General features: G+C 37.4%; 1 protein-coding gene and 1 long non-coding RNA gene across 2 annotated transcripts in view; one reads left to right on the top strand and one right to left on the bottom strand.

The window, feature by feature from the left end:
- The window catches only part of LOC103175225 (spectrin beta chain, non-erythrocytic 1), a 77,561-nt gene that overhangs the window by 2,142 nt on the left and 56,649 nt on the right, over positions 1-18,770 (top strand). The window contains exon 2 of the mRNA XM_042338063.1: positions 17,458-17,658. Coding sequence (XP_042193997.1) covers positions 17,508-17,658 — 151 coding nt within the window. The 5' untranslated portion in view covers positions 17,458-17,507. The remainder of the gene's footprint in view (positions 1-17,457; positions 17,659-18,770) is intronic.
- LOC103175226 lies at positions 10,019-14,933 on the bottom strand. The gene is made up of 3 exons (XR_487446.2): positions 14,680-14,933; positions 13,722-13,820; positions 10,019-11,001 (listed from the first exon to the last, which is right to left on the bottom strand). It is a non-coding gene; the product is annotated as an uncharacterized LOC103175226 (long non-coding RNA).

Here is an 18,770-nt window from a genome sequence, read left to right as displayed (position 1 = left end):
TTCCTCAAGGTAAATGTGGAATTCCTAGTCCAAAGAATAATAAATGGTTCTCCTAAACTAAACCAAATGTATGCAGCATGAATGCGATTAATAACTATCATGCGCTTGCTGGAATTGTTGCAAGAGTTTGCCAAGTAGACTACATGCAAGCAATTACAAGATCGAGGAGTGTGAAGTACAAGTACAAGGTTTATTTTTTCCCAATACTAGCACAAATGTATGTTTTTAAAAAGGACTCCCTTTAACTCGGTAGGAAATTCCTCTGCTCAGTGTGAAACAGGTACACAGAAGAAGGTCCTTGGTTAGATCAGGTTATCTAATCTGGGAGCAAGTGGTAGTGTTGCCACAAATGACCTCAATCTTACCTCTCCCCAGTAAAATGAAGGGGGAATATTCATCCCTGCTCAAGTTTGTTAACCTATAACTGAGCTGCAAAGTGCACGTGGGGAACATCAGCTCATGATAGGAACAGGCTTGACTGTGATTTTCCCCCATCCCTCTCCAACGATTGCACAGCCTGCCAGTCACTAAGTGGTCTAATAATAATAACAATCCTTGCGTTTGATATTGCACCTTTCATGTCGTCGAGACATCTCAAGCGCTTCACAGGATATACTGTGAAGTGGAATGACTGTGTGAGCGAAATGCATGAATGGCATTCATGGCAACTTGGGACAGGCACTGGAATCTTCTGGATGCCTGTGAAACCATATCTCAGCACCAGTTGGTGTCTTCAGGAGTAGAGGGGAGAACATGAGGGGCTGGAGAAACGGCTTGTTTTGGAGAGAGGGTAGAGAATTTAAAAAAAATAAGTTGTGTATTTGTGATGTAGTTGTATCTTTCTTTCATTGTTATATATAGCTTTGCAATACCCTTTTAAAAAAAACTATTAATATTTTTTAAAAATGTTGAAAGTTTAAAAACAAAACTGCTACGTTTGTTTTCCAAAGGGCAAAAATACCTCAAAAATATTTTCTGTTTAATTTTTCTAAATTTTCACCTGAAGTTAGTTATTAAACGTCTATTTGCGGACACATTTTGTAAATTGAAATTGGCTCCATAACAGCAACTTTTTTTTAAAAAAAACTTTTTTTTTAAAAAAACCCTTCAGTTTTCTTATCTTGACACAATGTTGGAGCTCCCCTCTTATCACATAGGACAGCTTTTCGTGATGATGCAGTTGGGGAAAGGGGAACTTTGACTAACGTCCTGGTAAACGTCCTAACGTCCCAGCTAAAAGTAAAATTTTGAATGAGCAGTTTAGGCTGAAGCACTCAAGGGCAATACTGGGGGAAGTACACTGAATTGATAGAGGTATTGTTCTTCGAATGAGACTTTAAAACAAGGTCACCTCTGCTGTTCACATCCTTCAGCACTATTTAAAAAATGAAGGGAGTTTCTCCCAGTTTCCTGTCCAACAATCCTCCAGGTAAAATTGGTCATTCATTTCATGGCTATTTGTGGAACATTCCTCTGTGCAACTTGTCTGCCACACTTACCTACAATACATAGCCACTGCACTTTACAGTATATTCTGTGAAGTGCTTTGAAATTCTTGATTAGATTCTTGCTGAGTCATACTTTGTGGTCGTGATCATTCAGCCTGTATATTTTCTAATACTGACAAGCTGTAATCTTTAGACAAGTATATTTGTGTTGCCTTAACCTTTCTTTGTCATTTTGAATTTGACAGCAGCTGCAGCTATTATGATTTGAACTTGTAGGACATGAGAGCAACTGATGAGATATTTATTTGCAGTTTATTTAAAGAATACCCATTACTTTGAATAAGTAAAAACTTTAAGTAGTTTTGTTTAAAATGTATTCAGGATAATTTTTCAATGATTTCAATTTGTGCAAATTCAGTCTTATTTTGCTTCACATCTTGAATTCACATTGAAAAAAGTATGGTGCNAAAAAAAATTCGGTCCATCAAAGCTGATTGTAAATACAACCTATACAACTTGAAATCAACAATTTAATTAATGTCCTTAGGGAGGTGAGCAACTACAGGTAATGCTCAAAAATTCCTCCACACGACAACAACAACAAAATTACATTTGTAAAGCACCTTTCATGTTGGGAGAACACCCCAAGGCACTGCACAGTCAGGGATCAGGACCTGAGCTGAGTGGGGGGAGGGCAGAGAGGTAGGAGTGTGGCTGAAGGCACAGTCGAAAAGGAGGGTCTTGTGTTGTGCCTTGAAGGAGGCAAGGGAGGGAGTAAGGCAAAGGGACAAGATAATATCCAAGCAAGCAAACAGTATCATTACAACACTATTCCGTCCTAATTGTTGCATTCCACAGATAACATTGCTTTGGTAAGTACAGAACTGAGCCTATAGTCAAATTTTGTATCATTGTACATTGAAATTTATGTATAAATTTCATAATCTGTTATAACCTACAGGCTGCTTGGTGGAATTTAGCTTGCACAGATACGTATAATGAATATCTTTGTGTGGTCCAATTACCCCAGAGTTGACCCCGTTCATATACGGGTTTTTATGAGTATCATAATGCGATATTCTAGAAATGTAGAAATTAGTGGTAAACTGAAGGTCATTTGAGCAATCTGCACAAAATGGCATAGAAATTAATTAGAATAAATGTACTAATACTTGAATTAAGTGATTTCTGATATTCTAATCCAAAGAGAAATGATATTACTTTTACATCAGCAACACAAGTACAGTACAATGTGCCACAAAGTCTTCAATCAGCAAATTGGTTCTTTTGGAGAGAATGGTTCAAGAAAATCCCACAACTGCAAATCCAACATTGATAACATGATATACAGCTAAAGTGTAATAGTACATAAGGAAATTTTGCTCCTCCTGTAAGATGCAATGATTTTTAAAAAATTTAAATTGCATTTGCAATTCAAACCACCCTACACAGTATCATAGCAACTCAAACTGTAAGCCCTTGGCAGGAGCCTGCTGTCCTTTGATATCTGTCATGGCAATTACTGCCAGTTTTGTTCGTATTATTTCATTTTTTGGCCATTTATTTTGCGAGTGACAGTTGTCATGATTGACTGTGACAGGTAATGGACGCCTGCAATTGGATTGAGCCTAAGAGGAAATTTGTGCTTTGTAATTTTAACCTTTGTGATTTAGTTTTATTTCATTACATTTTGCATTGAAACATCATATTCTGTAAGCTGATACAATGTCAAGAGATTCATTTGATATAAGTTAAATTTATGCAGGAGTTCCAGCAGCTCGCAGCAGGATTCTTTAATTGATGTCATATCTCTCATGAGTTGAAACATCACTTCTGAAAACTGCTTATCTTTTAACATGTCAAGTAATACGACTTAAAATTATGGGGAATCCATTCTAATTTCTCTATTCAAAATAGCGAATAGTATTGAGAGGTCCTGTTTTGTCGTCCAATATCCTTGGAACTCCTCCTTCATAACCCAACATCCTTTGAAGTACTTCACCACTTGATTAAAACTTGTGACATCAAAAGAAGCATCTACCAATAAATATCATAAATCGTGCCACGCGTTAGAATTTTTTTAATATATGTGCCAGTGTGTATCACAGGTTGTAAGACAATTTCAGATCATCAAACAGGACTGAATGTTGCACTGTGTTTTCCTGAACTGAACTGTAAACTGTGGTTTACAGATATTAAATCTGAAACAAGTTTTGGATATGGCTCCCAACTCTGCAGTCTTGCACTTAGATTACAATAAGATTAGAACCCTCAATTGCATTATGAGCTTGATGTTTCATTGTTTGTTGGTCAGTGTCCTTCATATAATTTTCATATAATTTTCTAACATTGTCACTGATAAGAAGGTCTGTCATATTCTTTGGAATATCATCCAGCATTCAACTCAACAGGGAAGGGTTATTTTATACGATAAGTAAAACAACTAAAGGCAATAATCTCTTACTGTATACAGTGTTCCCAAAATAAAATAAAAAATCACAGGAGAATATATTAAAAGAACAAGTTTTCTGGGTGTATCAGATGGTTGAGTGTTCATAAATTCGTTGTAGTAGAAACTCGAAACTTTGTATCTAAGTTCTAGTCGTGTTATATTTTTCAGAAACAATTATTTTTGTTTTGACAGTAATCTTTAAGTATCATTTTTGCCCCTGGGAATCTCTCAATGGCAGAAAATACTAATCCGAGATCTGGGTTCAAGCAACCAGAAAAATCCTATTTCAGTCAATTTCCAATCTCTCACTTTCACCCCTGACAGTTTGAACAAATTATTTCTAAATAACACTCTGTGCCATTACATGGCCAAAAAAACAGCAAATCTCTCCCTTAAAGCAAAACTTGTAATTAATTAAAACAGTAGGTAGCTATGGACCATATCCAGTGATCTTGCCAAACTCCCAACTATTTCAGAGTAAGAATTTTTTAAACATGGTTCAGTTCATTAAAACAATATTGTTTGAAATACAATTTATTGTAAACTACTTCCAGATGTTTGTCGTTATCATTTCAAGAAAGTAAAATCACAAATGCAGCTTACACATTCTTTAAAGCAGAAGATAAAGGCATGGAGTCCTGTAGCTCAGTGGTTAGAGCACTCGCTTTGCAAGCGAGAGACCTGAGTTCAATTCCAGGCAGAGGGCGAAACCTTGGGCAAGTTTCCTTACTCCACACAGAGCCTAATAATAATTCCTCCAAAACCAAAAACAATAATAAATTGGCCATTTTCAATCTACGGCTGTTTGTGGGACATTGCTGTGCGCAATTGGCTGCCGCGTTCGCCCACAAATATACAGTCAATTCACTTTACAGTGTGTTCTGTGAAGCGCTTTGGGACGTCCTCCCGACGTGAAAAGCGCTATATCAAATGCAAGGATTATTATTATTATGTCTTGAAAATTTAAAACGAATTGCTTGATTCGTACTTCATTTGGGAATAAAGGGAATAACATTAGGGAATAAGTGCTCCGAGATGCTGTCCGTCATGAAGGATATATAAATGCAAGTTGCTGTTGTTGTAAAAGAGATTTGGAGTTACATAGTGGTTTCACATTTTTAAAATAAAATTATATATTGGATGATATTTCCAAGAGAGTTTAGTAGCAATTTAATATTGTGAATGTTTTCTGCTGAGATGACATTATCTAAATGTAGCTACTCCGTAGCCTGTGCTAAAATGGTGCTCATGGTTGTTTGGCTTTATCTTCACATGTTAGAATTCTTCTGCACTAAACAGCTGACAAATGAAAGAGAGTAGTAATATCGCAGCCACTCACAATATCTCCATTTACCCTTTGCATATGTGTGATTTTGTTCTGACCCCTCGGTTTAGAGTTGCTGTTAAAATATGCAGCACCAGAGTTCATCTGTCAATACCCCCAAAGTAACAGTGAAAGTCATGAAACTACTAAAATAAAATCAAAAATGTAACATTTTGAAAATGCAGATTTTAAAAGGTAAAATTAGGAGAAACTTCTGCAAAGCATTTCTTTACGTAGAGGGAAGTCAATGGATGGAGATAAAGAGAGTTGGAGACCAGGACAATGGACTCATTGAACCCACTTGGAGTAACGGGAAGAATATATCAAATTTTAGTTTTCAGATATTTATCTAATTCCTGCTTGAAAGCTAATGTGAATTCTGCCTCAACCACCAACCAGGAGAGCGGTCATTCCAAGACCTAAAAATCCTATTTCTATGAGTCCTGTGAGTAAAAAAAATCTCCCTTTGCTCTTTTAGTAATTACCTTAAATTACTGCGCTCCTGTTATTGACTCACTGATCAGTAGAACTGTGTTCTTTATGAAAACCCTGAATAATTGTAAAAGCCCTTCGAACAGTCCCAGTTACTCTGGTCTCTCTGCACCAATAAAACCTCATCCCCGATAAGACTATGTAATGCATTAATTTACTATGCAGTCCAAGTTTCCAGTAGGTTTTATTTTTGAAACGATTGGTTACTTACTATTCTGAATGCCCTGACTCCTTTAATACTTGATGCATAAACTGTGCCCAATTAGGGTTAGAATTAGGGTGTTAATGGTTGGAAACAATACATTATCACAGCCCCTTTGGGTGAGAAACAAATGTGGGATCAAACTAAGATTGTGCAAGATAATAAAATACTACAATGCAAGGTTATATTTATTTTGCAGCTTGGCTACAGGAAATAATTTGCAATACCTTTAGTCAGACTACAGAATGTTCAAAGAAACACATGCACTAGAGGGAAGTTCGTAGTACACTGACTGCATTGTTGAATTGCCAATCTTAAGAGTCATTACAAGGCAAAATCTTTATCCTCATTCAGTTTGACTTGGAACTTTATTTGTGTGGAAAAAGCTAACCACTAAATTAATAATGAGAGGAACATTAGTAGTCATAAATATAAAAAACATCAGTTCTACTTCATTTTTTGTAGAAAGATAATTCAAGCTGGATAATTTCGAAACAGCCTTGATATACTTCTGTTTTGAAAAAAACACTGAAACTGAAAGCTTTTTTTCACATGCAGAACAGAATTGATGCCTGCCAGATATTAGGAAAAAAATAAAGACCAAAAACAAAAATTCTTTTGAGTTGTGCCACACTGCAGAGCTATTCTCCAGTGTTCTGTGAGCTTTTTTTGTATATGTGCACCTGAAAGACAAGCCAGTCACAACCAGAACTTGGCTACAGCGCTTGTTTACTATTTAAAGGCCTTTCCTATTTAAGAACTGTGCAGTGGCTCTTTGCTGCAGATGTTGCTTGTGATATGAAATGAAGGATTCATTTTTTTTCACAACAGGAGAAATAATGGGCAAAGTCATTTAAGCTCAAGCAATGAAATGCAGTGAGTCAGCTGAAACTCATCAATAATTTATATGGTACTTCATCACAGATAGAAGGAGATGATAAAGTGCTACACACATGATTTGTTTGAAGTGTTCACATCTATTGATAATGTAGATTTTACATTTGAAGCCAATGTGAAGCCTTTTTGCAGAAGCACATTTCTGTAATGCCAGAGAGTTGTGTTTCAATCCCTGACAGTTGGGAATTGAACTCGTATGAGCACTGCACTCACTACCCAAGCTCATTAGAAGAAATCGGAGCTTCTTGCAGACTGATAATAACTTCTTCATGCCAGGATTCAGAACATTTACCAGCAGCTGTTCACAGCATGGTCGACTGATCACTCTAGGCCAACACCCAGTCCTTCCCCCCCACAGTGACATTAAGGCAGGCACATATTACTTGTAGGTCACTTCAATCATCACAGATCCACAAGAACACAAGGCTGAAGGATTAAACAGCACCAGGAACATTGAGAAGGGACTTGTCTAACGTATGTATCTGAACCAAACTGCTCTTTTAATAACAAACCCAATGTATCAAGTAACTGCAATCCAGGGAGCTTTTTTTTAAGTGTATGAGAGTAGTTGCAACATGCGTTGAGGTAAATTAGATTCTCTAATGGAATTAGTTGAACTACTTAATACTACATAATTGATTGAAAGCAATAATACAAGTTTATTGATACTGGTGAGGATAAGCTTGGATTAATTTTTTAAAGAATATATTTTTATCCCTTCCTATTCATTAGTTATTTTTTTCTGCTCCTCCTCCCCACCCCCTACCCTATTTTCCCTTTAGGTTTTGACACGCCACTTATCATTAACTAACTGAGAAGATGGGGAAATCTTTCCAGGGTTTTGCTGAGGCCAATCAGTACGTGGCCACCAGGAGGTGTGCAAGAGCAAACTGGATTGGCTCATGCACCAATTTTTTTGCCCATTGGAAAAGTACAATATTTTGTTTCTGCTCGGAATCCCCTTTAGAGGACGCCTCTAAGATGTGGGATTTCCCTACGTGGCAGAGTATTAGAGATGCCCACATGGGATAAGCCCAACTTCAAAAGTATCAACATTTACACACCCGACCGCTTAAATATTTAAAATAAAATTAACTGGAAACTTGATAGTATCACAAGTGTTGATCTTCTAGCTCTTACCTACCTAGAAAATACCATGTGTTTCAGTTCATCGCCATCAAACAATAGAATCAAACGTATAAAGGGTGACATAACATGTGCAAACATAATCTAATTTGTTCCAAATCCATTGTGTGACTTAAACCTAACATTGCATGTGAGAATATTTTGAGTAATTTTGTAGAAGGTGTTTGAGTTGACTTCAGATTACTCTAAATTGTTTGCTAAACTTCATGAAATATGTTCCTTGAACAGGACCAGATCATTTCATTATTTGTAGAATGAACCATGTAAATGATTCTATGGGATCTGCCATCATTGAATATAAATGACCCATCATTAAATATTTACTCTGATGCCTAATTTAGAGCCTTTTTGGCATAGTTCCTCTATTTTCTTCCCTTTCTTTGGTGAGGTTTGTAAAAGACTAGCTGTTGAAATACTCCCATCTGTTTTGTGTGTCATGTGAATATTTAATTGAGATCAACAGCTGCAATATTTGAGTCTCATGAATGAAATTTTATGAAATGTTTAGGTGATGTGTCAGAGCAATCTGATGACGCTAACGGTTTAATCCATGATAGAAATTGGACCAAGAAAATGTCTGTGTTGTGGTGACAGCTTAGCAACATCTCACAACACTGGACGGCTGATGTAGTGGTGCTAAAAACTGCTATTCCAATTTGGTGTTTATTAGTTTGCGCAACATGAAGTTGGCAGGTAGCTGGCTGTGTTACCTATTGTATGATTCAGATGGTGTGATTTCCTTCGTCATATATTATTATAAAGTGTAAAGAATAACAAAAATAGCTTTCAGTCTCAAAGCATTGGCGCACAAAATACAGTCAGTGCACTTTACAGTATATCCTGTGAAGCACTTTGGGACGTCCTCCCGATAAAAAAGGCACTGTACCAAATGTAGTAGTATATTATAATTTTTTTAAAAAAGTAATTTCTGAGCCCAATTTGATATCTATTTGATGCCAATATTGGGGGAAAAAAAGCTCATTCACCTTATGGCTGTTTCTTGGAAATAGCTGTGTACAAATTGGCTGTCATGTTTGTCTACAAATATACAGTCACTACACGTCAGAGTAGAATCCTGTGAAGCATTTTGAGAACTCTCGATAACCTGATAAGGCACTGTGATTAATTGTAAGGATTATTATTATTTGCTTCAAGGGTCTGTCATAATGCAATCAAACTAACATGTTACTACAAGTTTATCTAAGTGCATTCTGTTCAGAGTTGAAGGTAGATTTACACAGATCAAGCTGTTAACCTCTTTTCTTAATTTAAATCTACGAGTCTTAATTGCAGAGAGAAAACCCGAAAAAACCTGTCTTGAAGGTTTTTTTTATCGATGAGTTTTCTGATGCATTTTCCAAGTTACTTCAGTGGTTCTTTCACAATTCACATTGGAGCTCTCCTGCTGAAATTACCTTTAGGAAATGGTTTCCACAGCACTTCAGTTTACTTCACTGCAGTATAAATGCAGCAGTGCAAATTGATTCCCACTCCACTCTCCAATGGTACCTCAAGAGTTCTCGATCAGTGCATTGCATGACTAAGGAACTTTCAGTTGAGCGGTTTTAATGTTACGGAACAACTAGTCACTTGTAGTGCTGAAATCAAGTAGAAGTTTTTAAATAGTTTGTAAACAAGAAGGTTTAGTTCTTTGTATTTGATTGTGCTGATATTTATGGACTCCGAGCTTAGGGGGCTATTAAGTGGATTTAATAGCTTTGATGCTGGGTTTTAACTACCTCCCTCCATTTATTCGTACATTGAGTAAAACTTGTTTGGACTTCTTCTCACGGCTATTAGACTAGGTGTTTATAAGAACAAGTCATGTCGTAGCAATATAGAGTTTCTTTTCTCTCTTCTTAAAGTTAGTATATTTTGTGAGTATCTCACAAGGCTTAGCCACCGTAGAATATGAAAGCTGTCATTTACTTGTTAAAATATTGTTTATTTTTAGGCTGCGATGCTTAAAATGCTAGTCTGTCATATCTGTCAGGTGTGTAGAGAGCAAGAGCTTTGCTGAGCAGGGGATTGTACTCAATACGTGCATAATATCAGAGTTTATTTTAAGCAATTGGAAAATTACAGGTGCACTCGAGTCAACATTTAATTTCATGTGAATAACAATATGTAAATTGAAACTGGATTTAGTCGCACTTCACCAAGGTTTATCACCCAAATGTCATTGTGAACTCGAGGTCCATTGCTTGCAAATCATGTTACCTTGAAAAGCTGCATGGCTTTATTTGAATGAAATTCTTACAAATTATTTCATTCTGTTGAGCTGTAAATATGATAGTAGACATCCTGGTGCCTGGCATATTTTCATTGTTCTAATGAACTGTTTTCGGAGTCCTAGAACCTGATCGTGTGCCCATTGTTAATGATAATACATCCTTTCATTTGATATGGCACCTTTCACGCTGGGAGGACATCTTGAAGTGTTTCACAGGATATACTGTAGATTGTAGTGACTGAATTTGAGTTGTTCTTGGGAGCTGCACCTCAAACCTAATCGTGGGGGATTATATGCAAAATATGTAGCGCAAAGGTGAAATAATAGGAACCTTCTGATAAAAAGAATGCTTTGTATACTGATCTAATTTTTGGACAGTGGACCATTTAATTTTCTGTAGATTTTTTTGCTCCTTGTCCATATTATTATCGTGTGCTGAAGAGCCATGCATTTATTTTTTACTTGTTTGGAAAAACATATTGTTACTGGTTATTGGATTCATTGCACAAGTAGTGAGCTGGTTCAATTGTTCTATTACATTATTCTATTTGATTATTTATGAGAATGCCAAGGAATTACTAAATGGTGATTGCTGTCATGGATACTGTAACCAAGATCAATATCGAACATTGACCTGGGAATAATGGAGATATTGAAAGATCGGAGGGATGAAAGAAATGAGAAAAGTTTGATCCTGGTTTTATGTTTGCAACAAAGCAAAACATTAGGTGCCATTGTTGACGAGGATGGCTTTATTCAGCAGGACTCGAGAAAAGGTGTTTGGGCTGCAGGCAGTGGGCAGGATATCTGTAAGAAAAGGAAAAGGGATGTTGTGGGAAACCTGAGTAGGGTTTATGCTGTATGATTCATAAATATCTGAGAAACCGAAATTCAAACCGTGATAAATTGCAGACTTCTCCTAAAGCACCTTAAAAGTAGTCATTTACAACCACTGTGTTCCCTGTAGACTGGTATCAGTGACATACACACTCAACTAACTGCAGGAGATGCAAAGAGGGCACTTGAGATCTTTGGATAGCAATTTTGGGGAAAGTAGTTAGAACACAATTTCTTATGATTCAGCAATACTGTGACTGGCTCATTGGTATGAGGATACTTATTGCAAAAAGAAATATGACACGGAAGCCTTAAGGCAAGAATGCAGCAACTAATAGTGGATTGAGATGTTCAAACAGTTCAATGTGAAGTCAGTATAAGTTGCTGCATAGGACTGAAAGAAAGCGTATGAGTGTTTTCAGGAAATATGTTTGTTACAAAGACATTCTGGAGGCACAGGGATTTGGAGTTGTATGCTGGGTTTCATTGGTGCTCCTTTTTCAATCTGATGGAACTGCTAATTCTTGTGCAACTGCATTTCGACAACTACAATCAGGAGCAGTTTCATCTTCACCTTGAACGGAGTGTAAAAAAAACCATATCAGTTTGGAGCATAGATGCGCAATGTGTGCAGACAGAACCAATATTGTAACAGTACAAAACAAAATCTAAAACTTTAAATATTGAATTTGTTTTTAAATTGTAAATGACTTCAAGTGGTGTCAAAACGTTTTATTAACAAAGTATTGTATTTTAGCTAGCAATAAAAATATAAAATTTGATAACCTTCTAAACAGTATGTGCTCTGTGGATCTCAGGAAAGCATTTCTTTGGTAGCAGTGATCCTTTGGAAACTTGTTTGTCTTAACTATATATACCCTAGATATATAAAGAGCAGTGTTGAATAAGTGTTTTAGTTCGTCGCTATCATAATTTGTTTGGCTGGGGAGACGAATAGATAATTATCTTCACCGTCAGGATCAATAACATTAGAGCATGACAAATGTTTCAGGGAGATATTGATTTTAAGGCTGTTATTTCATCAGTGGAGGTCAACACCATTTTCAAAATGCATTAAGCAAGATGACACACCTAAATCGGTGTGATGACTGAAGTGTGAATTGCTTTGGACTGCCAGGCTTTATATATTATAACATTTTACAATAGGGATTCACACATTCTAGTGATATCTATTAATGTCAAAACTTGCGTGATTGACCATAACTAAAGTACATTAATTTGTTTTGAATTCGGAAAGATTTTTGGTGTGTTTCGTAAGTAGAGACAATATTTGAAGGTTTTCTGCATCAGTCTCTATCCACCTGGTAAGGAAAATCAAACGTGCTTCTTTTCACACTCACCCTCGTGTCCTAACAAAAGAAGCTTTCAATGTATTGAGGGCATCTTTATGGATCAGGAGGTTTGTAGAGACCAGTAGAACTCCTCGGATAGAAAAAATCTTAACCACTATGTAAACTGAATTTGGAAGATGTTGCTCAATTCCTTGTGGAGCAAGTTAAGATAAAGCTCAGATAACATAATGGAATATTTCGGTATACTTTGCAATATACCAGGAGAATGATATTTGAAGTCTTATGCATTTTTTTTCAATAACAGCTACACATGTACATGTGGCAATGTAGAGGACCACCTTGATAACATGAGTATATTATTTATAGTTTAAACCAAGACTGAACTGAAAAAAAGTTCTTGGATATCAACAAGATGATTTTTGCCCCACCATCTGATTTTGTTTTGCCTTGCTTGGCACAAGCCCAATTTTGTTTTATTCATTGTATATTTGAGAATGGATTTTCTGTCACGCTGGTGGTAGAACGGCTCAGAGCTCATATCACATGTTCTCATGTTGATTTACAAGCCTCAGTACTGGTTTACATTCTGGCAGTTAATCTTTCAATGTGAAAACTCTGGAGGAAAGGAAACCTGTGCAATGCGTCAGGAAAGAAATGGTCCAGTTGCTTCCAGTGGGAGAGAAACAAAATCCATTTTATACATGATGCATCCATCTAACAAGTGGATGAAGTAATTGTTTACCAAATGGCATTTTGTATTTTTTTCAACACAGAATCCATGTAAAATGAAAGCTGAAAAGGTGAGGACTTGTTACTAAGGTCGGTTCCTCTTTATTAAATTGAACCTTAATTTCAGGAGATGAAACAAAACATGGTGAAGAAAAAAATCTTCCAAAGGTTATACCTTCAAACCCTTTTTTTTAAGTTTAAAGTATTCCCCTCCCACCCCAAATATAACTAAATTACAGAGTGAATTGAATTTTTAATAATAGTGTTTTTTTTACAACTATGATTTTTGGCTTAAATGTAATTTTTTTAAAGTTTACCGAAAAAATTCTCAAATGTGTGTTTAAGGAAAAGTACTACAAATTTAACCCAATTATTTGAGGGTATTTTATTTGAATAGCCCACACACCCATGAGATTGCTTGGAGGTGATTCAGTTCACTGTTGCATGTTAAGGGAGCATCATTCCATTGCTATTGCATTTCACAATGGTTTTGTGATTGTCATGGTTCTAATGCGTACAAACACCATTGAGCACCAACATTAATCTTTATGGAGAGTAAAGGTTGGTTTAGTGACCATACTGCATAGCTGCAAAAAGAGGTACTGCAGTAAAACCGAGCTAATTTTCTTGCTGTGCTTTACCAGTCACCTTGATGCAGTTGGAAAACGTTGGCAGAGACATTCCTTTTATGTTGAGGTGATGACGGAAGCATTTGATGTGTTTCTGGAATTGGCTGTCAAAGTATTTCTGTTGGGAAAACAGTGACCCAGTTACTAAAATAGCAGTGACGCTAGGCAAAACACGACAACATATTAACTAATTATAGAGCATAAAGGCATGTCCTGAATTTCAATGCCTTTATTGAAGATAATCAAGTCTCTGCCTCCTGAAGAGAGTTGACGTAAATCAAATTGATAGTGGAAACAGGGTTTAGTGTGTTGGCATTTGCATAGATTAAATTCTTCATCATGGGCATGATGAACTGTAGTCGCCGAAGATCTCGGTTGAAAAGGTAGGACTTGAGGTGGGTTTTGAAGAGAAGGCAAGGTGGAAGGACTCTGGGATAGAGTCCCAGAGAGCTGGCACAGAATGCATAAAAGTTCACCCACAGATGGTGGGGTGGAGCAGATTGGGGACTTGAAGCAGGCCTGTGTTTCCTGAGCAAATGATTTGATGAAACAAACTCCAGCTGTGCAGTCTAGCCTTTGCAGCTGTTTCAATATTCACCATTTCTTTAGTAATAAGAACATAGTTTTCAGTTTATGAATTTATGTCATCATATCTCTCCAAACCCACTTTAAAGGAGATAACTAATTTACTCTGGGCAGAAATATCTTAGATTCCATTTATGATCACTCATACAATGAAAAATGTTTTAAAATTTAACTTTTCTCTGCAATCGAAATGTACAATTCCATCCAGACTTTTTACCAGCAGAAACTTGTTTTCTCCCTCTCTGCACAGCTTGGTGAAGTGGTAGTTTGTATTCAGTTTGGAGATGTCAAGCGGCCTTGCTGTTTTGTCTCTGTGGCGTACAAAACCAACATGGGTACCACAACGTGCTTTATGCTTGAAATTAATTACTGAAGAATAAATGGCTGCATACCTTAAAGATGACCGAGTGAATGACTTTTGCAATGCTGCCACTCCCTGTTAAATATGCAGGGACTTGGGATGGTCAACAGCTGTTGCTGATAGAGCACTATCTGAGATATTTAAAGGCAGGAGCTAGGAATTCAGCAGTTGGTGTGGCAGCAGTGGTCTTGCCCTAATTCTGGATCCAAGTCGTGAACCTGTGCGGAAAGAAACTCTGCAGCATGAAATGTGCGTTGGGTTTGCAACAGACCTTTTGCAGCTGGCCTCTTGAGATACTGGGCATGGCCAGTAAGCCCAGTGATACGGTTATCAATGAGCCACACCTTAAAGCGTTTTCCTAGAAATCGCAAACCGCTGTTCATGACAGTTACAGAACGCAGCATCACCAACCGTTACATATCTGCACATGTTAGCCAGAAACAGATTCTCTCCGGGAAGTTTCTCTCAATTTAAATTCTTTTTTAGCGTGAATGCGTATTGTACCCAGTGGCTCTTTTATGACTTAATTATTAACGTGATCAGCAAATATCTCAGTGCAACAATTGTTTCGTACAGAAGAGATATTTTGTGAGCGATTAGTTATTTTTTGGATACTTCCCCCAAGATGTTAATCTGTTCGTCTGACATTTCAGAGTGTAAGAATGCAATCCGCAGTGTCCTGCCCATATATTAAAGCTACCAATGAAATTGTGGTGCGGGATTTCAAACTCTGGCAGCCACCCCCACTCCCCACGTCTACTTGGTTTAGTAATGGATATCAAGATATGTGCAGCCCTCCTCGATACCTCAAGTTCATTCACCACTGTTATATAAGGTAGAAATGGCAATGTGTCCCCTTAGCTAAACTGTAGAACTTTGTGGTTCCTGCCCCCAAAGTCTTAGTAAGCTTTAACTAGAACAATTTCCATTGGAAGGTAATTTTAAATGAACTGCTTGGATTATTTTAAGTGCACTTGTATGTGAAAGTGCTCTTCAGTGTGAACTGGCAGCAATGTTCAACACTGCTTTCCACTGCTATGACCTTGGATTTAATTATACAGTGAGTGTTAGCCATGTGTAATTGCAGGTGGATTATGTGCTCTGTACAAAACTATGTGTGCAGATGAATTAAAAGTACCCATAGCATTCTAATCAAAGCAAAATAACAGGTTGTTTTATTTCATTTGGGTTCATGGTGGAAATAGTATTTTTTGTCTACCTCTGGTTCATGAAGCGTGCTAAATAATAATTGAATTTACACAATTTTTTTAAAAAAGTACGAAGTTTACAATGGAATTATAAGGCATTACTTTGGGTGTATTATCAGATAATTACTTTCTTGTTTTGTTAATTGCACTTGGTTGTACGCAAGTTATAGAGGATACATTGGCAGCGTTTATTCTTATTTGGTCAGAAAGCCGTCCCCTCACCCCCTTTAGTAAATGCTCTTCAATAAGCACAATTGCATCAGGTTCAGCCTCCAAGAAGAAGAATGGACCCCAGTTCAGATTTGGGAAGAGATTTTATCTTTAAACCAATAACCAGACAAACAAAGAGGAAGCAACTGAGTCAATAAGAGATTGTGAAAGGCTGGAAAGCAATATTAAAGGACTGTGGTGTGATCCTGAAGTCATCTCAAATGGGTTGCATTAGTAGCAAATACATAGGGGCAAATGAGACTGCAGAAAGCAAGTGTGTAAACTTAGTCCAATTCCATTGATAAACTCTTGTAAGGTAGCCTATGGAATGCTAGGGAATTAGAATTTGTCACTCTGATCATTTCCTGATATTCGCAGCTCCTAGAGCCAATCACCTGAGATTGACTTGAACTCAAGTTCACCGATAAGCAATTTAGCATCAAGTGTTTGTCTTTCTTCTGCTATTAATTCTCCGACTGGGCCCCACATCCTTGTCCATTGTTTTTATTTGGTTGCAATAGTTCTGGTTGTAATGGTTTGGAATGTGAGTGAGAGAGATCATGTTGTTATACAAAGCTTTGCTTTTGTATTTGATGTGCCTTGCCTTTGCGTTTTATAATGAAAGACTTCACACTGGTTCAAAAAGTAAGCAGTTTTCTGTGATGGTTGTCAAAAGTCTTCCTGTTGTCAGTGTTTTAAAAAGCACATGACCAGGTTATGTATCAAGTTGTATGGTCAAATGGTCATCACATGCATCGAGTCCACAAAACCTATTGAGTCCACGTGAGGCACACAGCTTGTGTTGGCAGGCAGTCAGAATGCAGGTGCATTTGTGTTCATTTTGATGTACAAATGCAGAACTGTCCACAGCAGCTCCAGTATAGAGCTCACAGCTGCTTAACAATTATACTTAGCCAGTTTCAACCCCCAAAGGAATTTTCTGAAAATAAGTTCCTTGAAAGAAAGTGGTTCTATAAAATTACAACGGGGGAAAAAAAAGATTTGGTAACTGAACTGAGCTTTCATTAATTTGCCTGAGGTGGTTCCTTTGTTAGACAGTCACTGTTCTTCATGGTTTGTTACACGCATAACAGTTTGCCGCTGACGTCTTTATTGCGAGGCAAATTGTATTAAGTGCAGTACCTAGCTAATGTTTTGCAGTGGGTTCTTGCATGCAATACCTCCATCTACTGGGCAGAATAGGCTCTGAATGTGCACTGCTGCTTGCACCATTCTTGCTGCATTATCTGACAACAGATGGAAGGAAGCCTCCAGTGTAAAATGATCATTTGTGTGGACAGCCACACGGAATGGCATGTTGCAGGATGTACACCTTGAATATTTCCATCAAGTGACCACTGTGTCCTTAAAGTTGTTTTCTCTTCTTGCAGAGGCCTCATTCCGTGGTAAATGAGAGGAGAGAATCTCCGAAGCCACCACAATGACATCAGCCACAGATTTCGATAATGTGGAAATCCAACAGCAATACAGCCACATCAACGCTCGCTGGGAACTCTCTGATGAAGATGAACTAGATAATGACAACAGCTCGGCAAGATTATTCGAGCGTTCCAGGATCAAAGCTCTTGCAGGTAAGGGAGAAGAGAGTAGCGCAAGCCTTCCTATTCATTTGGCAGGTGGATGGATATTAATGCTGGGGCTTTCTGCTATTATTTCTGCAATGAAGCAACATTTTTTTAAAAGGATGTGAAATTATTGTCTCAATCCTATTTCCATTACAAATTAATTTAGATTTTGTTCACTTCAAAGCTTAAATTCTTGTAGCAGCTTGAAAGCCGGATTATTGGAGGGTGAAAAAGGTTTACTTGCTGTTCTTGATATCTGGATTCAGGGAAATCTCGTGAATTTGTCAATCAAAAGAATTTGGAAGTATTTGTTTCCTGGTGACTGCAGTATTGTAACAGTACAGTTCAGACAGGTAGTTTTGCATTTGTCAAGCTACAATACAGTCTGTCTTCAAAGACTTTTGTTTTAGTGAGGCCTGGAAAGATTCCTTTTCCCAATGTCTGTTCATGGGTATGTTTGTGTGATTGAAACTAAAAACAATCTTGCTATCTTCCCAATAAGAATGGAATAAATTATAGATTAGCACAAATCGGAGCCAGATGTTCTGTTTCAGGTGCCTAAAAAAAAACTGTCATGAATGTCAAAAATGACAATACTGTGCATGTTTTGAGCAGCGTTTAATCACACAGACCTTACGAACTCCTCCCACAATGTGTAAATGTTGTGTAACATTGTATCAGGCTCTCTCACTCTATAGCATGATGATGTGCTCAGTGAAGGGGATATTTACAACAAATAACACAACAAATTTATGAAATATCAATGTTGAAGGATCAATGCTTACAGTATGACCAAAAATGACTGCCAGTCATGTTGGGGCAGAAACTTTGCTGCTCTGGTGTTCAGTGGCCCTCTGTTGAATAGGGACATAAACGGCACATGGTTACTTGGCCCCAAATGTGACCTACAATTTTTTATCTTTTGTACTGTATGTACCTGCTTATGTGAGTCAGCTGTCTGCTCAGTCTTCAGTACAGCATAGCTTAAATTCTTACAGAAGTGTGGGGTCCTGCTTGAGTGCATAATAGCACGTGACATGGCTGCCAACACAACAGCCTGTTCCACAGTTTATGCCCACTGGAGAGTATGGCTGGAATTCACTGTCAACGGGGCTTAA

The sequence above is a fragment of the Callorhinchus milii genome, unplaced genomic scaffold (genome assembly GCF_018977255.1).
Source record: "Callorhinchus milii isolate IMCB2004 unplaced genomic scaffold, IMCB_Cmil_1.0 Scaffold9, whole genome shotgun sequence".
Classification (NCBI taxonomy): Eukaryota; Metazoa; Chordata; class Chondrichthyes; order Chimaeriformes; family Callorhinchidae; genus Callorhinchus; species Callorhinchus milii.
Note: the sequence above shows the minus strand (reverse complement) of the source record. Positions and strands in the feature narration are given on the sequence as shown.